The following is a 15,615-nucleotide window of genomic DNA, read 5'->3' as shown; positions in this document are numbered from 1 at the left end:
AAAGAATTTGCTGCAGGTCTATGAAGAGTTGGCTCTTAATTACCTGTCCTTATTTCCAGGTGAGTTTACAGCTTGTCATTACAAAGTGTCTGAACCATGCAGCAGCTACACTGATTTGAGATATTACATCACGAGACCCAGCCATCAGCTGTGTAGCAAATCAGAGAGCAGAACCGGTCTGTCTAAAAGATTATGTGAAAAAGTAAGTTTTCTTTGCAGTTGCTCAACTCTCTGATGCAGTTCACAACCTGGCATCACAAGCAGAGCTGACCAAGGCGCTGCCCCACGGCAAAAACAGTGCGAGTTTGCTACTGGACATTGTGCAACATCAAACTGCAGCTGAAGAAACAAGGCAGATAAAAAGGGAAAAAAAACAAAGCAAGCATAAAAACAGATGATGGACCTGACTTTCCCAAAAAGTAAAAACAGGGCATGAGTGATGCTAAAAACACAAGGTTACTTGAGTTTCTTCCATAATATTTGCTGGATCTTCCATAAAAATACCACCCAACAATGTTTTCTGAATGCAGAGACCTCATTATAAAACCAAGAGCTCCTGTTTTAGTTGGCCTAATACCTAAGCCAGCTCAAACACTTCTTCACGGAGTTAATATTAAATACTCAAAACACAGTCCAACAGATATCCTTTAAAAAATTAGTATTTATCACTTCAGCTTCATTAGTGATCTAGCAGTACTGTTTAGGTGCTAACATCGGCAAATCTACGATCAGCAAGCAAAGTGTTCTCACAACCACCGGGACTTCACGGCAAGCTTTTAAATTACATGCAGCAGTGGTTCTAAAACTGTGAAAAACAGCCCAACGCAGAGCCAGCGTGGCTCTGGTTAATAGTGGTACTTGCCACAACTCACTGCTGATAACAAAACAGGTGCCACCACTGCTTTTGATGAAGTTTGGTTTAAAAAAAATGAAAATAATAAAAAATAAGCAGCCCTCCGCAGGTCTCAAATTGGTTCTTGTATCAATAGTCTAAAACCTTGTCAGAGTAATAGGGGAGGGGAAAAAACACTGTTAATAGTATTATTTTAATAACTAAAACCACAGGTTGGAAAGCAAATATTGTCAGTTCAAGGTCTGATGTTCCTCAAAACCACATTATGCCCTATCCAGTCAGGCCCAGCTATTAAACAGAAATAGAACATTTTTTTAAATATACTTTGCAACACGCTGAATTCTGCTAGACAGGACACAAGTTTCACCCTTCCAAGAGATCACCCAGTAACTCCTCATTAAAAGACTGGCTAGAGTAACTGTGTGCTGCTCAGCCTCTTTGGTTAAGCTCCAAAAATAACTGGATGATACCACACACAATTTCTCTACAAATCACTTTGGCCCAGTTGTTCTTGATACACAATATTTAGTTTCCTTTACATGAATCCTTTTCATCAAAATTTATAATGCAGTGTTTTCCTACCAAGTGTAAATTCTCTCCTTACGTCACCTTTACATCTAAATGTTAGGGAACATTTTTGCAATTTTAATTATAGGTGAAATGAGCCATACAATACAGTAACATTCCCTTCAGGGGAGTCCTCCAGCTTCCTAATTACCTTATGGCTCTTCGCAGCACTTCTCTTTTATATGAAAATCACAATCTTTCCTCTGAAGATCCCGTAATTCAGCTGGAGTACCACTCTAGTTACAAGGATACCAACGCCAAGTACAGTGCTATGCAAGGACCCTGCATAAAGGTGCGCTGTTTACTGATACTCCATGTGCGTATGTAACATTTCCTATTCCCTTTCTTCAGACATTCGCACTAAAAAGATTTCACATACGCACATAATGACCTTGAATTATTTTTTCTTCTTTTGCAAAACAACACTTTCAGAGTTTTTCTGCAAGCTTATCAAAGCCTCCTCTCCTAAGGAAATAAGACATACATGCCCTAGACCCTCAAAAAAAATTATAGTGCCAATCTCGCTCAATCCATTACGCCGCTGTACTCCTCGAAAACTCCCTCAAGTGCATGTGTACACAGAGCACCTGCAGCTCCCTCCCCTGCATCCCCAAAGCTAGCCGGGCACATGGCCACAAACGCTGTGGCTAACCCCAAACTTGGTGCCACCTGGCCAGCCATGAGGCCAAACTGAAGCAGCAGCAGCCCAGCCTCCTCCGCTGCCCTTCCCATAGTGCAGGCACTCACATACGTGCCCCTCTTGCGCAGCGCTCGTCCCATCTCCCCGTCCGCCTCTCTCCTTCTGCAACACCCGCTATTCTGTGAAAATTGTAAACCTGCATTCTGTTTTAACAATTTGACACATCTGCAAAGAGTGTTAATTGGTTTACTTAGAACTAAATGATGGCAGAATCACTCCTATATGCAGGTGTACTAATATTTTAAAGGTGCATAAGTTGGAAGACACCTGTTTTTCAAGAACGCTTACATAGGAGACCTGTCCTTCGTTTTTTTTATCATATAAACCCTGTTCTGTATTATTGAATAAATAGTAGCCGTAGGTGATATTATTACATGCAGAATACTGACCAACAGAGAAACAAAATGAGCTTTTTCCTCCAAATTTTCACAAAGGGTGTGCTAAAAACAATCTATTTGATTTATAAGGAATAAATGAAGTTCAACAGCGTCATTTTAAGACATGACTTCACACATTCCACTGCAAATCCAAAAACTTTTTAGTTTTGTTTATCATGCCTTCCATATACATTTACTCTTTTTAATGCTATCTTGATAATAGGGTTACCTACAGCTATCTGACAGCCTAATTCCTATTTTAAGTCTCCTATCCAGTTCTGCAGAAATTGCTGAAAATCAGCTATTACAAATGTCATTTGCAAGTCCTTTGCCTCGTTATCAGATGAGCCCCAACAGTCAATTTCTTCACAGCTTTGAACTTCCCTCTAGCTCTGGATGAGCTAACACAATCCTATCCATTCAGCCAACACTACTGATTTAATAAGAGATAAGCCTGAAGTGGATGATACCCTGGTTTGATCTGGTCTGTATAAATGAAACTAAACTGGACCTCGGCACATTAAAATCCAGTTTAGGAGTTACCATTGTTAAATTACGCTTTGAGTTACATGAGGGAGAATTGAGTCCATGTTGTGTCCCTTTTCAGCAGAGATCCTTCTACACAATGTCACGCGTCTACACTGAAAATGACTTTCAAACACACTACACGTCAACATTGCAGGCAAACACTACCCTCAGCATGCAGCTCAGGGTTACTCCCATAAGCAGCATGTGTTTCCATGTTTTAACCTTCGTGGCAGTAACTTCAAACTACTGTAGCAGGCAACATTAATTTAGTGAACGTCAACAAAACCTCTCTTGACTTTGGAGTGACGGAGAAGCGAAAGCAGGAGAGAAAGAAATACTGGTTTCCATATTGGAAAACATACTTTCAAGCCCTGTCTCTACACAAAGGTCTCACCTACTCTGCAATTTCATCTTTACTGCTATTGCAAAATGGAACAAATTGTCGCACGATGAAAAGCAGACAAAACATAGGGGTTTTTTCCACATACAAGTTCTCTCACATTCAACATCCCACAAGAACAGAACCACAGTGTCATCATGTTGAGAAGTCAATGGACTCCTAGGACAGCTAGAGAGGTGTAGAGGGTATACAACCTGGCACCTGGCTACTTCAAACGTGGTATATCAGGCTTGCTATTTGTTTTAAACCATGCAAGCCAAAAGATATGAGTCATAACGCTCCTGTGTCAAAGTGATTCATAAATGTGAGTGCGGACAATGCATTTATATGAAACACAGATAAAGGATATTCCAGAGAAACAGGAAGGCTGGGCAAAGCGTGTCCCAGCGTTAACACGCCAAACGAACAACCGGCCCTGGCGTGACTCAGAGAGCAAGCACAGGATACCTGGTAAGGACACCCCATCCCCGCGCAGCTGCAAGTGGGGACAAACACGTTGTACTAATCACAGGTCACATCACGAGAGCCTGCGGTCCAGGCCATGAGAGAAGAATTTGCCAGACTCTTGCAATATTCCCGCCCTGCCTGTGCACGGCCTTGGGCAAGCTATTTGGCTTCTTGTGCCTCAGTTCCCCAGAGGCTAAAGGCAGGGCAGAGTTATTTCCTTATTTCAGAAAAGTAGAAGCTGTGCTGAGGTACCGTGGTGCTGGGCTCGACTGAGTACGTGCCTTCGGGAGGAGAAGGGTCACGTTATCTGCTCGGCGGCCGGGCCTACCATGGCCTGTGACCTGCTGGGAGCAGCACCCCGTCCCCGGGGGAAGGAGGCCCCGGGAAAACCCTAAACCCTTGCCGGAGAAGGGGCGAGGGGCTGCACCCCCCCGGGACGCCGCCCCCGCCTCCTCAGCCCCCCACACGGACACGCCGCTTCCCCAGGCTCCGCTCGCTCCCCGCACCCGCCCTCGCACCGGGCGGGAGGTCCCGCTTCCCTCCCCGCCTCCCAGCCCGGGCAGAGGCCGCCCCATCCCCTCAGAGAGCCGGGCCGTCCCCGCCGCCACCGCCTCCCGCCGCCGGGGCCCAGCGCAGCCCCCTCCGCCCCGGAGAGCCCCGGCGCTACCCGCACCCACCTCGAAGAGCTCGGCCGTGGTAGCCATGGCCGCAGGGATGGGCGGCGAGGCTCCTCGGCGGGGTTCCTCAGCGGCCCACCGCCTCCCCGCCGCTGCCGCCCATTGTGTCCCGCCGCCCCGGCAGCAGCAGCAGCCGCCGCGGCGCCGCCTCCGCCCGCCGGAAATGGGCCTGCGCCGGGCGGCCGCGGCCGGGGAGGGGCCGGCAGCTGCGCGGCAGCGGCGGCCGCCCCTCGCAGCGCCCCGGCAGCCCCCGGCAGCGCCCCGGCCGCCCTCAGCACCGCCGCCGCCGCCGCCGCCATGGCCCTGCGGGCGCTGTGGCTCCTCAGGCACGACCCCGCGGCCGGCGGCGCCGTCCTCTTCTCCAGGTAACGGCGGCGCGCCGGGCCCGGGCGCCTGTGGGGAGCGGGGAGGGGCGCGGGGGCCCCTCTGGCCGCCCTGGGGGGCGAGTCCTGCCGGGCCCCGGGCCCCGGTGAGGGGAAGGAGCGGGGGGAGCCCGCCGGGGGGCGCCGGTCCTGTGGAAGCAGCCGAGGCTGCCTCGGGGCCCCGAAACGGGTGCAAAACCGCCAAAATAATCTGATGCTTCGTAAATCGCGTCGCCCTTCAAAGCGCCGCTGGCCACCGCGGTTCCGAACCCGACCTTTAAAATGTCTACGTTCGGATAATGCTTTTTTCCACAGTTTTTTTTTTTTTGTAACTTCTGCATTTTGCACATGACTTTTCTTTCTCGGTTCCTCTTTCTGTTAGTTACTCTAAGGATTCTAAGGATTTTACCTAGCTCTTCCCTGTCCTTACATGGAAAAGGACAAGGTAGTGATTATGAAGTACTGTCGTACTTTGTGTGTGTTTTTATGTATGTATTTTTTATGTACATTTATGTTTTGTACATCATTTGTACATTTATACAAAGTACACTATGTACATTTATTAGGTATTTTGTTTTTATGTATTTTGCTTATATTCTCTTCATGTTGTTCTGCACTTGTACTAAAAATACAGTATTCTCAGGCAGAAATTTAACTTTCAGTTTGATTTTAACTTTTTCATGCAGGGAGAGTTTTTTTAACGTAGTGAACCAAAAGAGGACTTTTTATTCAGAACTTGCACAGAGTTTTCACAGGGACTTTGGGCTGGGCAGGCTGCTTTTGTTGGTCTGGCAAAATCTGTTGCCGTTGCCATGTACTCTCTGATTTCAGAGGACACAGTTCCAAAGAATGAGAGGAAAAATAGCTGGGAGTAGGAAAAGGAAAGATACTGAGACCTGGATAAAGAGGTGTGACCTACAATCCTAGTGTGAATTCAGTAAAACTGAAGAGAGAACCTAGAAGGAAGCAAAAAGATAAAAAAAAAAACAAGAGCAAGTAGGCTATCTTCCATCTTCAGGTGCAGACAGATCTCTACATTGGACATTCCTCTGATTGTTTTAGGATTAGTATTATGGTCCTTGTATTACCTACAAGACTAGAGATGAGGCCTCCCCTCTACAAACACAGAGAAAGAGAAAGCCTTGTCCCAAAAATCTGAGAGTGTAATCACCATGGAGGAACGGGGGGGGGCTCGTGACAGGGATATGTAAAGTAACTTGTCACACAGTAAGCAGCAGAGACAAGGAGTAGCGCCCCTTTGAAAAGGGCAAACTATACTTGATACTTCAAGTGATTTCCAGACTTAGATCTTTCAAGTTCCCAGAGGAAATAATAGGGCTGTGGAAACCCCAAGTTTATCCTCCTAACTGACCTTAAATTCAACAAAGCGTGCAGACAATATAAAGAATGCCGGATCACATGGAAACTGTTGGTTTCGGGACTTACGCACTCAGCTGGAGATACGTGAGCCCTGATCTTTAACCTCAGAGAAGACATCTGGGACATCAAAGCATTCCACTTTTTTTGAGCTGATCATAACTTAATTCAGGCAACAAGTATGGTCTCTCTCTCGAATCACCAAAGCTCATTCATCCCTAGAAACTTTCATCTTTTTAAGTTTTCATCACTTTCTAGAGGGAGTACTGAAAAACTGAGATCTGAAGGGGTAACTAATCCTCTAATGACTCAGCTAAAGCTGGGAAGATTCAGTGGGAGGAGGAGAGGATTGCTGTGGCATGGGGACGGCTTCAGCAAATGGAGCGGGCAGATTGGGACATAAGTAAGACAAAACAAGACTGAAATACCACCTCTTCCTTTGTTTTGGAATCATCAGCCAAAAATAAGAGATGCTCACCCAGGTTACATGTAGCCTGTTATCAACAACCTTGCTCTGGAAGTCCTCATAAATTTTCAAGCTGCAAAACAACTCTGTTTCTTTGCTCTTCAAAACAGATGCAAGACTGCAGGGAGGCATTTTACTGTCGCCTGCATCCTGTTTACGGGTCTAGTAGCTCCGGCTTCTCTCTGCCTATGCTTGCTTTTTCCTTACTTTAAAAAAAACCAAAAAACCTCTAGATGCCTGATCAAGAATCAAACAAAAAAGCACAGTCACTGAAAAGAAGCCTGAGGAAGTGTAGCTGCCTCCAGTAAGACTCAGCTACTCAGTTAAGAAAAGGTGGTGTAAGATGGTGTAGGTGGGACTCAAAGGCAACAGGGTAAGAACCATGCAAGTGTTAAGGAGCAGAAGGGGAGTGCTACATATGGAAGTCATAGGTAAAACAAAGTCCCACATTACTGGGATTACAAGTTCCATGACATTTTAAGCAGCAGACTGTCAACGCGTCTTTAAAAAGATTCTGTAAAAGGGGGAATAAATTAAGGCATTTATGTATCTGTGCATTTTTTGCTCCCATGTTTGTGTGTAAGCGTGGCTCTGAGCACAAACAAACATGCAGCTGGAAAACAGATCTGCTACAATGTGATTCATAAAGTGATTTACCTAGTTGCCTGGCGGGTAACCTGTGATATGCAGTTTGAAGATCAAGGGAACTAAGGGAACCCATGAACGAGAATGTAGAAAAGCTAGCCTGGTATCAAGCTTCATGTAAGAGAGACTCATGGGAGTCTGTAGTTCTAAAAAAGGATGAAAACCAATGCTTTAGTGGAATTAATAATTCTTTTTTTCTTGGCTATGTATTAAAAGACAACTCTTCAGTTTCTCTTCACAGATTTAGGTTAGCTTGAGAAGAAATTCATCTCTCTCTCCTTTAAAAAATAATAACTGCTTCAGAAGAAGAAATCCCAGATGTAGCATTAAACAGTAGTATGATTTTTCTGAAACATTATCTCTAGGAAATTTGAAATGAAATATATATGTTGTTGCAACATAGCAGTTTTAAACTATACAAAACCTTGTGTCTCTGTGACATGATTGCATCTTAAATACTCAAAAGTAAAAAAAAAATAATCAAGAAGCAGTTATAACAGCATTAAGTCATGTATATTGAACTTGCAGTGTGGAATCCATTTCGCCGCCCCCCTGCAAAAACCGTGCAGCTCTTGCTGGAAAAAATGGACCTATGTGCAGTGAAATCTTTTTGTATTTATAATATTGTAAAGATTTCTAGTTAATCTTAATCAATTAAAGCAACTGCTGCAGATCAATTGTGTAAGCTCAGATCAGCAATGAAGAACCTCTTTATAAATAACTTCCATTATCCTGTCTCATAAACATAGTATTTAGTAGTAGCAAAGCTGTAGCAGTAGCATACCGTATCTAGGCGAAAAGCTGATGTAGCTGAATTTTATTACACGGAACATCCGTTTTCTTAAATGTCTGAAAACTTGCCTTGAGTGCGATCTCGCCTCTTATAAATTTTTCACTGCTGAAGTTTCGCTGCACTGGTGTGAGTCACGCTTGGGTTCATTAGTGTCATTTAAACATCCTATACCCTTGTGCACCAGGAAGGGCAGACAGACAGATTCACGCTTTATTAAAAAAAAATGAGTGAATGACTTGGCTCAAAGTTTCCAGTAAAAATCCACCTGCTAGAATGAATCCTGATTACTTATGAAATAGTTTTATTGGCAAAGGTTTAGATCCTGATCCCATCAGTGTTTCTGTCAGGATGCTGCTGACTTCAATTTAAACAAGGTTACTTTTAGGACCAGGTGGCCCTTTGGGAGTTATTTGAATACCCAAGAGAATCCCATCCTTGATTATGTATCGATATTCTGAAGATTTTTATAACGCGTTTGCATTTTCTGACAGCCATAAAAGGAACTGCGTGGTTCTGCTTGTAGGAACTCTTGCTGGTATGATGATTTGGGTGGGAAAAGATTAGTAGCACTAAGACGCTCTTATTTCCATGTCACAGACGTTACCCCACCGTTGAAGTACGCGCTGAGTCCTTCAACGGGTCAACACACGTGCCTGTACCATCTGACAGCGCTTTTCTTAAAGCCTTGCTTTTTGAACTGAGGCTCATAGATGACCATATTTTTGTGGAGCATCGAGATACTTGTACTCGAATCAATCATTCGTCGGTATATTCAGTTCGCACTGAAGGTGGGGATCTCTGGCCTGTGCTCGCTTTTCAGAAGCGCGGTCTGATATATGCGTGTCTTCCACTGGTTGAAGAGACCTTGGAGCCACGGCCGCCCCTCCTCACTGTTTGTGGGCTCTCGCAAGGACTGGCTCTTTTGTTAGGCATTGCCGACTACATCTCCCCAAGTTGGAAAAATGAAGCTGAGATGACTGGAAAAATAGGCCAGCTTCGAAATTTGCTTATACAGGCCTGTCCGCTTGGCACCCCCTTAAACACAAACATACGCAGCTTGAACAGCTCGTTTGATGACATTCAGGAAATGCCTACAGATGAGAATCAACCAGCGTGGAGATCCAACACGTATAAAGGCAAACCTCAGGTTAACGTCTGTATCACTGAAAAAGTCAAGTGTATGCAGTACAACAAAAGAGATGTTGTAGACACGTGGCAAGTTTATGGAGCTGTAAATTGCAAGGTGAGAGCATTTTATATGTGCAAGTCCCAAAGTATTTTCCATGCAAGCACGCCAAGAAACTAAATACTCGTGGCATTTTTTACTTTGGTATGTGATCAGTGAATTTCTAATACCGTAATATTTCAAAGCGTAATGGACTATTACATATCAGGCTGCTGCATTAGCGATGTTTTTTATTTTGATCTTTACTATTTTTTTCCTGCATGCTTCACACATTTTTTCAGTAGCTGTTTATGGGACTTAAATTTCCAGCAGTAGCTATGTTGCATGTATTTCCCCAAATTTTTCTTATTTGAAATGAAATAGGGAGAAATCATTCATAGTCTTTGCCTATAGAGACTAAGAAGTGGTAGTGCTAAGACCAAGTCTATTTCCAGCTATCTAAAAAGCAACGTGTTAAATAACGATTAGAAACAAACTTTCTGAATGAGTCTTCTCCTAGTGCCTTTACGTGAGCATTTTTAATTCATTTTCCTACCAAATGAAAGTTTAATCTTCTGTCCTACTTTATTCTATTACAACTACATTTTCAATCCACAAATGCAGTTTGTTTGGCTAACATAAGAACTGTTGATATAGAACTTGGTGAAAGAAACTGGTTGTATCATTATTTTGAATGTTTTTGTATGTGACAATGGTTTTCATTGTTTAATACTAAAAATTGGGAATATTGACTACATAGATCAGTAACAATTATGAAATACATTAAAATTTGGGTTTTCTGTAGTTGACGGGTTTAACATTCTTTGTCCTGAATTATGTTGAGGAAGCACACTATATAATCATAGTACACTGTATTTCTAATGGCCAGTGTTTTAAGAGGAGAAAGACCTAATAAATTGGGTCACGGTCATTTAATTATTTGCAAGAGTTGGGACACTCATCTCCAAAGGAAGCCAACCTAAGTGCTGCGCTTCTGAAGACTGGGTTATTTCCCACCAGCCGTGCTGGTAGGGATTATGTGGGTGAACACTTCCTGCTCTCGGAGGGACAAGTTTCTAGATCATCTTGCAGAGTAGGTGGCCTTACATAAGAAGAAAGCCCTGGTGTAATTGTGCACTGCAGAGCTGGCAGCCGGAGGGACGAGACAATGGATGCGCTGCACATGGTTGCCATGAGAAAGCTGACATGGGACCACAGCGGACATTAGCAGCATGCTCGAATCCATTAAGCGGATGTTGTAAAAGTAACTGAATTAATTAGACTATCACCAAGTGTGTTTATGTAACACTGAAATGATGTAGCTATATGGTAAGTCCTTGGCTTGCTTATCTGCTGTTTTCTTGCTAAAGAGTACTTGTCAATGAAGAGACGTTTAGCTGAGACTGCATCACTAGCCCTACTGTGGGAAAGGCTAGAGAAATGGGAAAGGGGCTTTGTTTTGAAACTATTTGCCAGTACTAACATTTGAAGCCAGCTGAAAATTTGTAGTTTGCCTCTTTTTAATGCTTGTGTTCAGTTTTTTAACATCTCGTTCTGACTTGAGGGAGACATTTTTGAATAACTTCTTGACTTGATTTTTTTCAAGTGTGACATCGAGGGATCTGCACCAAACGTAACCCTCAGTTTGAATCTCCCAACTAATGGTCCTCCGCTCCAAGATATTGTGGTCCATCACTGTGTGACTTCTGTTGACCCAGCCATGCTGATGTCCAGCAGTGTCGAGCCACTGGATGATTCTGTGTATAACGGACCTTATAAATTTCCTTTTGTTCCTCCTTCAGATTCATTCAACTTGTGTTACTACACTTCCCAGGTAATAACATACCTGACCCTTGTTATTTTCCAGTCTTCAAACGGGAATAAAAATACCCATGTTGTTAAACGTGTCTGAATATACTGTTCAAAACCAGTCAGCAATTAATACATTTTTATTTTTTAAAGTACTTTAGCAATTACAACAGTATATAATTGATCTTATGATGGTGGTGTTAATTTATCTTGAGAATGAATATAGTTTTTTCCAGGTTCCTGTTCCACCAATTCTGGGATGTTACCAACTCATTGAAGAGGGATCACAGTTTAAAATAACAGTTAATTTAAAGCTTCATGAAAGCATAAAGAATTCTTTTGAGTACTGTGAAGCCCGTATACCTTTTTTCAACAGGTAAGAATAAAGAAATCCTGAACGAATTTCTTCCATTTCTCTATGATCTTCCTGAAATGAACCTGTCAGCAGTCACTATAACAGATTATGGTCCATCAAAGTACTACCAGTGGACAGCGACCTTCCAAAGGTCAGGAGGTCCCCTTAGAATTCTTGTAATTTCCAGAATACAGAATTATACAAGAATATTTGGCAACGTTCGGAATACTTCTGTTGCGCATCCTGTTTCCCTGTGGTATTTTTTCAGGTGAAACACTGCCTCAATCCTGCGGGTGGATTAAGCTTGAGATCACTTCCAACCCAGGGTTACCCGTTCCTTAAGACTGCTAATCCTAGCTACAGATCAGCTTATTAAAAATATAGTTATTTAAAATTAAAACAATAGTGTTCATTTAAGCCTGTCTGACAACTGCCATGGCTACGCTGTCACATAATTATCATGAAAATTTAAAGATTAAATGATACAAAGTTGCTGATGCTGATCACAGTGATATAAAACACTATCAGTGAGCTAAAGACAGTAAAATATAAGCAGCTCTTTAATGATTACTAGGTTGAGACCACGGTGATTTCCTCCTGCTCTGTAATTTCATAAAGTAGCAGTGTGCTCAGAAGGTATCATTTGCTTGTATGCACATAAATAATGTCTTTCAGCCTTTTGTTGCTTTCTTTAATGAAATGGGTGTTAACAAATACTGAGTGATACTAATTCAAATGGTTTATTTCTCGTCTGTATACTGTAGGGGCCCAATCGCTCAATTAGAGTACAAAGTTAGTTATGGCCAACTGGATTTGTCACGAGAGAAGAGCCTGCTGGTTTGGGTCATCGGTGAGCAGAATACCCCTGGGCACTTTTTCTTCCTCCCCCAGTCAGTTTTGTATAGCGTAGGCACAGCTGTATCATTTCTTACAGATACTGTTTCTGGCTTTAGGACAGAAGTTCCCGAAATCCTTGGAAGTTTCTCTGACTGGAACAGTGTCTTTTGGCACCGTAAGCAAAGAACACCCAACTAATTATGTCTGCACTGGGAACACTGCTTATGTTAAAGTAAGTCACAGGCTTTTTGAAAAGAGGCCTTAGTAGTCATTTTTTTATTACCTTAAATGAGCTATGAAGATATGCTGATTTTAAATCAGACATAATGATTAGCCTCTTTGCTCTCAGCATGGAGTTTTCTCTTTTCTTGCTTACAGGATTGGACATCCTGTCATTTTGGAGTATGCTTGCCCACCAAGAGCATGTAACAGATTGCCAGTATTTGCACAGCAAGCATGACAGTATGCATCTGATCATGTTTTCCTTCTCTTTTTATAGCTGTATTTTAGGATCTCAGACTTTACACTTACTGGATGTTACGTAGACCAGCATTCTATTCAGATCTTTGTACCAGGAAAACCCAAAATTACTGCATGTGAGTTGCTAAAAATGTAATTTATTTAACTGAAACTGCATATTGAAGTTATGAACTAGATGTCAACGACTAAAGTCATGTTGCTTGTGTTGGGCAAAGCTTTCTCCTGGTTTGCTTTTTCATTTTTTTGTTCTCTGATACAGTTTTTTGGGTTTTGGTGATGCTTAAAGCGTCCCTGGAGTAGGGACTGGCATCTCCCTTTCAGAGGAAAGCTCTTATTACTCAGTTACAAAGTCAGTCTCTTCCCTGGGCTCTCTCCCCTTCGCCCTGTGATGTTCTACTGTGCTCTGCATAATGGCAGAACTTTTACTGGTGGGGCAGAGAATGTCTCGCTGTAGCCTGGCCCCTTGTTTAGGACACTTTTGTCAGAGGCGAGATAACATGGGTTGGCAATACCCGGGTACAGAACTCAGTTCCTGTGTGCAAGGTGAGACTGTTGCTGTCAGCATCATCATGCCAACGTCCCTTGGTGGATGTGGCTCCACATTGATTCTGTGAGCGGAAACCAAATCTGTGTATTCTTGAGTTAACACGTGACTATTTCCAAGTCTGCACCAAAAATATGCTAATTGGGAACACAGTAGGCACTCATTAAATCTGAGCCGTACTGCCTAATGGAGGCATTTTTATTTGTTGCTGTCTGTCTGTTGCAACTTCTGTCAGTCATGTTAGCAGAAGACTGTAAATGCCTTTTGAAAACTGTGATCTATGCTGTTAATTTTGTGACAGGTCACAGTCAGTCCTAAACTGTAATACCAAAAAGCAACATTTCCATATAGTGTGTATATTCATGGAACAAAATCCAGGCCATCCACCTGCTTTTGACTTAACCTCTGTTTGAATTTTAAGCTTATGACTGATACATTAGTAAAGGTGATTGAAGCTGAGACTTCAAATGTCTCATTATCAGAAACAGTTTTCAAATAATAGTTAAGAGTCTTACAGTTTAAAGATGCCATTATACCTTTTCTGTAAACTAGTAAGGATGGATTAGTAGTCTCTTAACTTGGGTGAAGGAATGTCTGATTGTAAGGCACCCTGTAATGCTTTTTTTTTTTCCTTGCCTGTTTTTTTTTTCTTTTTTTAGCACGGGAGCTGATTTCTTCTGATTACTACCTCTGGAATTCCAAAGCACCAGCACCTATGGCGTACAGAACCTTATTTGACTGATTTGAGCGTGAATGATTTCTGTACTTAAACGAAACAAGACAGCTAATGAGAGTAATGTCATTTTACAGTGAAAATAAATATTATCCAGCACTTGTACGTTTGCTTAAAGATTTCTGTTGAAAAAAAACAAAAGAAGCAGCTTCTTTTAAAAACATAAGTTGGTTTTAAATTGTTTAGTCCTGGGTAACAGCTTAGAGACGACAATTTGAAACGTACATGCTATTTTTACTGTCCCTTCTAACATTAACTGGTACAAAATAAGTACCTACTGATACAGGCTGGTATGATCGGGCGTCTTCCACTAGGACTCCCAGTTACTTCACTGGTTTTGTAAACGGGGACGAGAAAGCTTTCAGTGTCTTGTTGCTGTCATGAAGTCACAAGATTCTGATCAGACTCCAGATTAACAGGACGGTTAAAAGCAAGAGTTTATAAGAATTTTAAGAGGGAGAGTATGGCATGAGCAACACCTCTAAAAGTGGAGATGATACAGGGGTCAGCAGAAGGGGTGAGTTCCCTTTCATACGTGCCTGTGAACTGCATTGCTCTGAAAGCTTATGTTAGTGAGGACCCAGAGGCGTGGGCCTGTTTTTTCAAATCACAAGACTAGCTCTGAGCAGGCAAAACCAGCTAACTTTGCTGGAGGTACCAAAAACATCACTGAGCCATTTTCTCTGGAAATATAGGTGTAAAAGAAAAGGGCTCAGTTTACAGAGGCAGACCTCTAATTTTGAGAAGAAAATTGGTATCTGCAGGAACACAGGAAATGGACTTTAAGAAAGTTATCAGGAAATGAGCAAATTCTGAAAGGCTGGTGAAAAACTGAGAGAACCTGGAGAGCAGCACAAAAGAAGAGAAGAATGCCGTCTAATAACCGAGCGTGCCGGCTGCTCCTGCCGTACCTCTTGTTTAACTGTACGCTGTGTGATAAATAAGATTAGTGATTATGTAAGGAGAAAAAATTTAAGCTATAATTTAAAAAATGCTTAGATTGAGATAGTAATCTAATTGGTTGGTTAAATGTTCTAAAGGGTGGATTAATTCATGTGAAACATGCCGTTCAGCTGAAACTGCTATGCAGACCTATAAACCAGAGCTATGCTGTGACCCCTTTCACACAGGTGATGTGTCCAGTTTGATTAGCAGGCAAAAGGTAATGATTTTGCCCAGAATCCAGCCCCTCCCTGTTACAGTCGTCCGCATGCCTGGACATCACAGTGTGAGTGGGGAGAGGGCGGCTCTCTGTTGGAAGGGTGTAGGTCATGCGCTGTACGCTGGGCGCCCACCACAGGATTTCAGTGTGGGGCGTTTGCTTTCCACCTACCCGTGAGAAAGATGGGAGCTGCCTATTTAGCACAGCAGCACCGTGGAGGAACGGCTTTTCTTCTTCTCAGCATTTCCCCAAGAAACGCTGTGAAACAGTGGGACTGTCAAAATTCACAGCACGTTAGAAGAGATCCCCTTGCACTTAACAGCAGGGGGTCCTTCCCA

General features: G+C 42.9%; 2 protein-coding genes across 2 annotated transcripts in view; one reads left to right on the top strand and one right to left on the bottom strand.

Moving 5' to 3' along the window:
* EXOC5 (exocyst complex component 5) overlaps nucleotides 1-4,698 on the bottom strand; it is a 29,287-nt gene extending 24,589 nt beyond the window's left edge. Inside the window, exon 1 of the mRNA XM_064461056.1 lies at nucleotides 4,550-4,698. Coding sequence (XP_064317126.1) covers nucleotides 4,550-4,576 — 27 coding nt within the window. The 5' untranslated portion in view covers nucleotides 4,577-4,698. The remainder of the gene's footprint in view (nucleotides 1-4,549) is intronic.
* Nucleotides 4,699-4,736: 38 nt separating this feature from the next.
* On the top strand, nucleotides 4,737-14,220 carry AP5M1 (adaptor related protein complex 5 subunit mu 1). The gene is made up of 8 exons (XM_064461057.1): nucleotides 4,737-4,914; nucleotides 8,790-9,435; nucleotides 10,964-11,191; nucleotides 11,403-11,542; nucleotides 12,286-12,371; nucleotides 12,475-12,590; nucleotides 12,858-12,954; nucleotides 14,042-14,220. The coding sequence occupies exons 1-8, from the start codon at nucleotides 4,847-4,849 to the stop codon at nucleotides 14,122-14,124; spliced, it is 1,464 nt and encodes a 487-aa protein (XP_064317127.1). The 5' UTR covers nucleotides 4,737-4,846; the 3' UTR covers nucleotides 14,125-14,220.
* Nucleotides 14,221-15,615: the final 1,395 nt, after the last annotated feature.

Source organism: Phalacrocorax carbo, chromosome 9, assembly GCF_963921805.1.
Source record: "Phalacrocorax carbo chromosome 9, bPhaCar2.1, whole genome shotgun sequence".
NCBI lineage: Eukaryota > Metazoa > Chordata > Aves > Suliformes > Phalacrocoracidae > Phalacrocorax > Phalacrocorax carbo.
The sequence above is the reverse complement of the archived record's forward strand: the minus strand, read 5'-3'. Positions and strand labels throughout refer to the sequence as shown.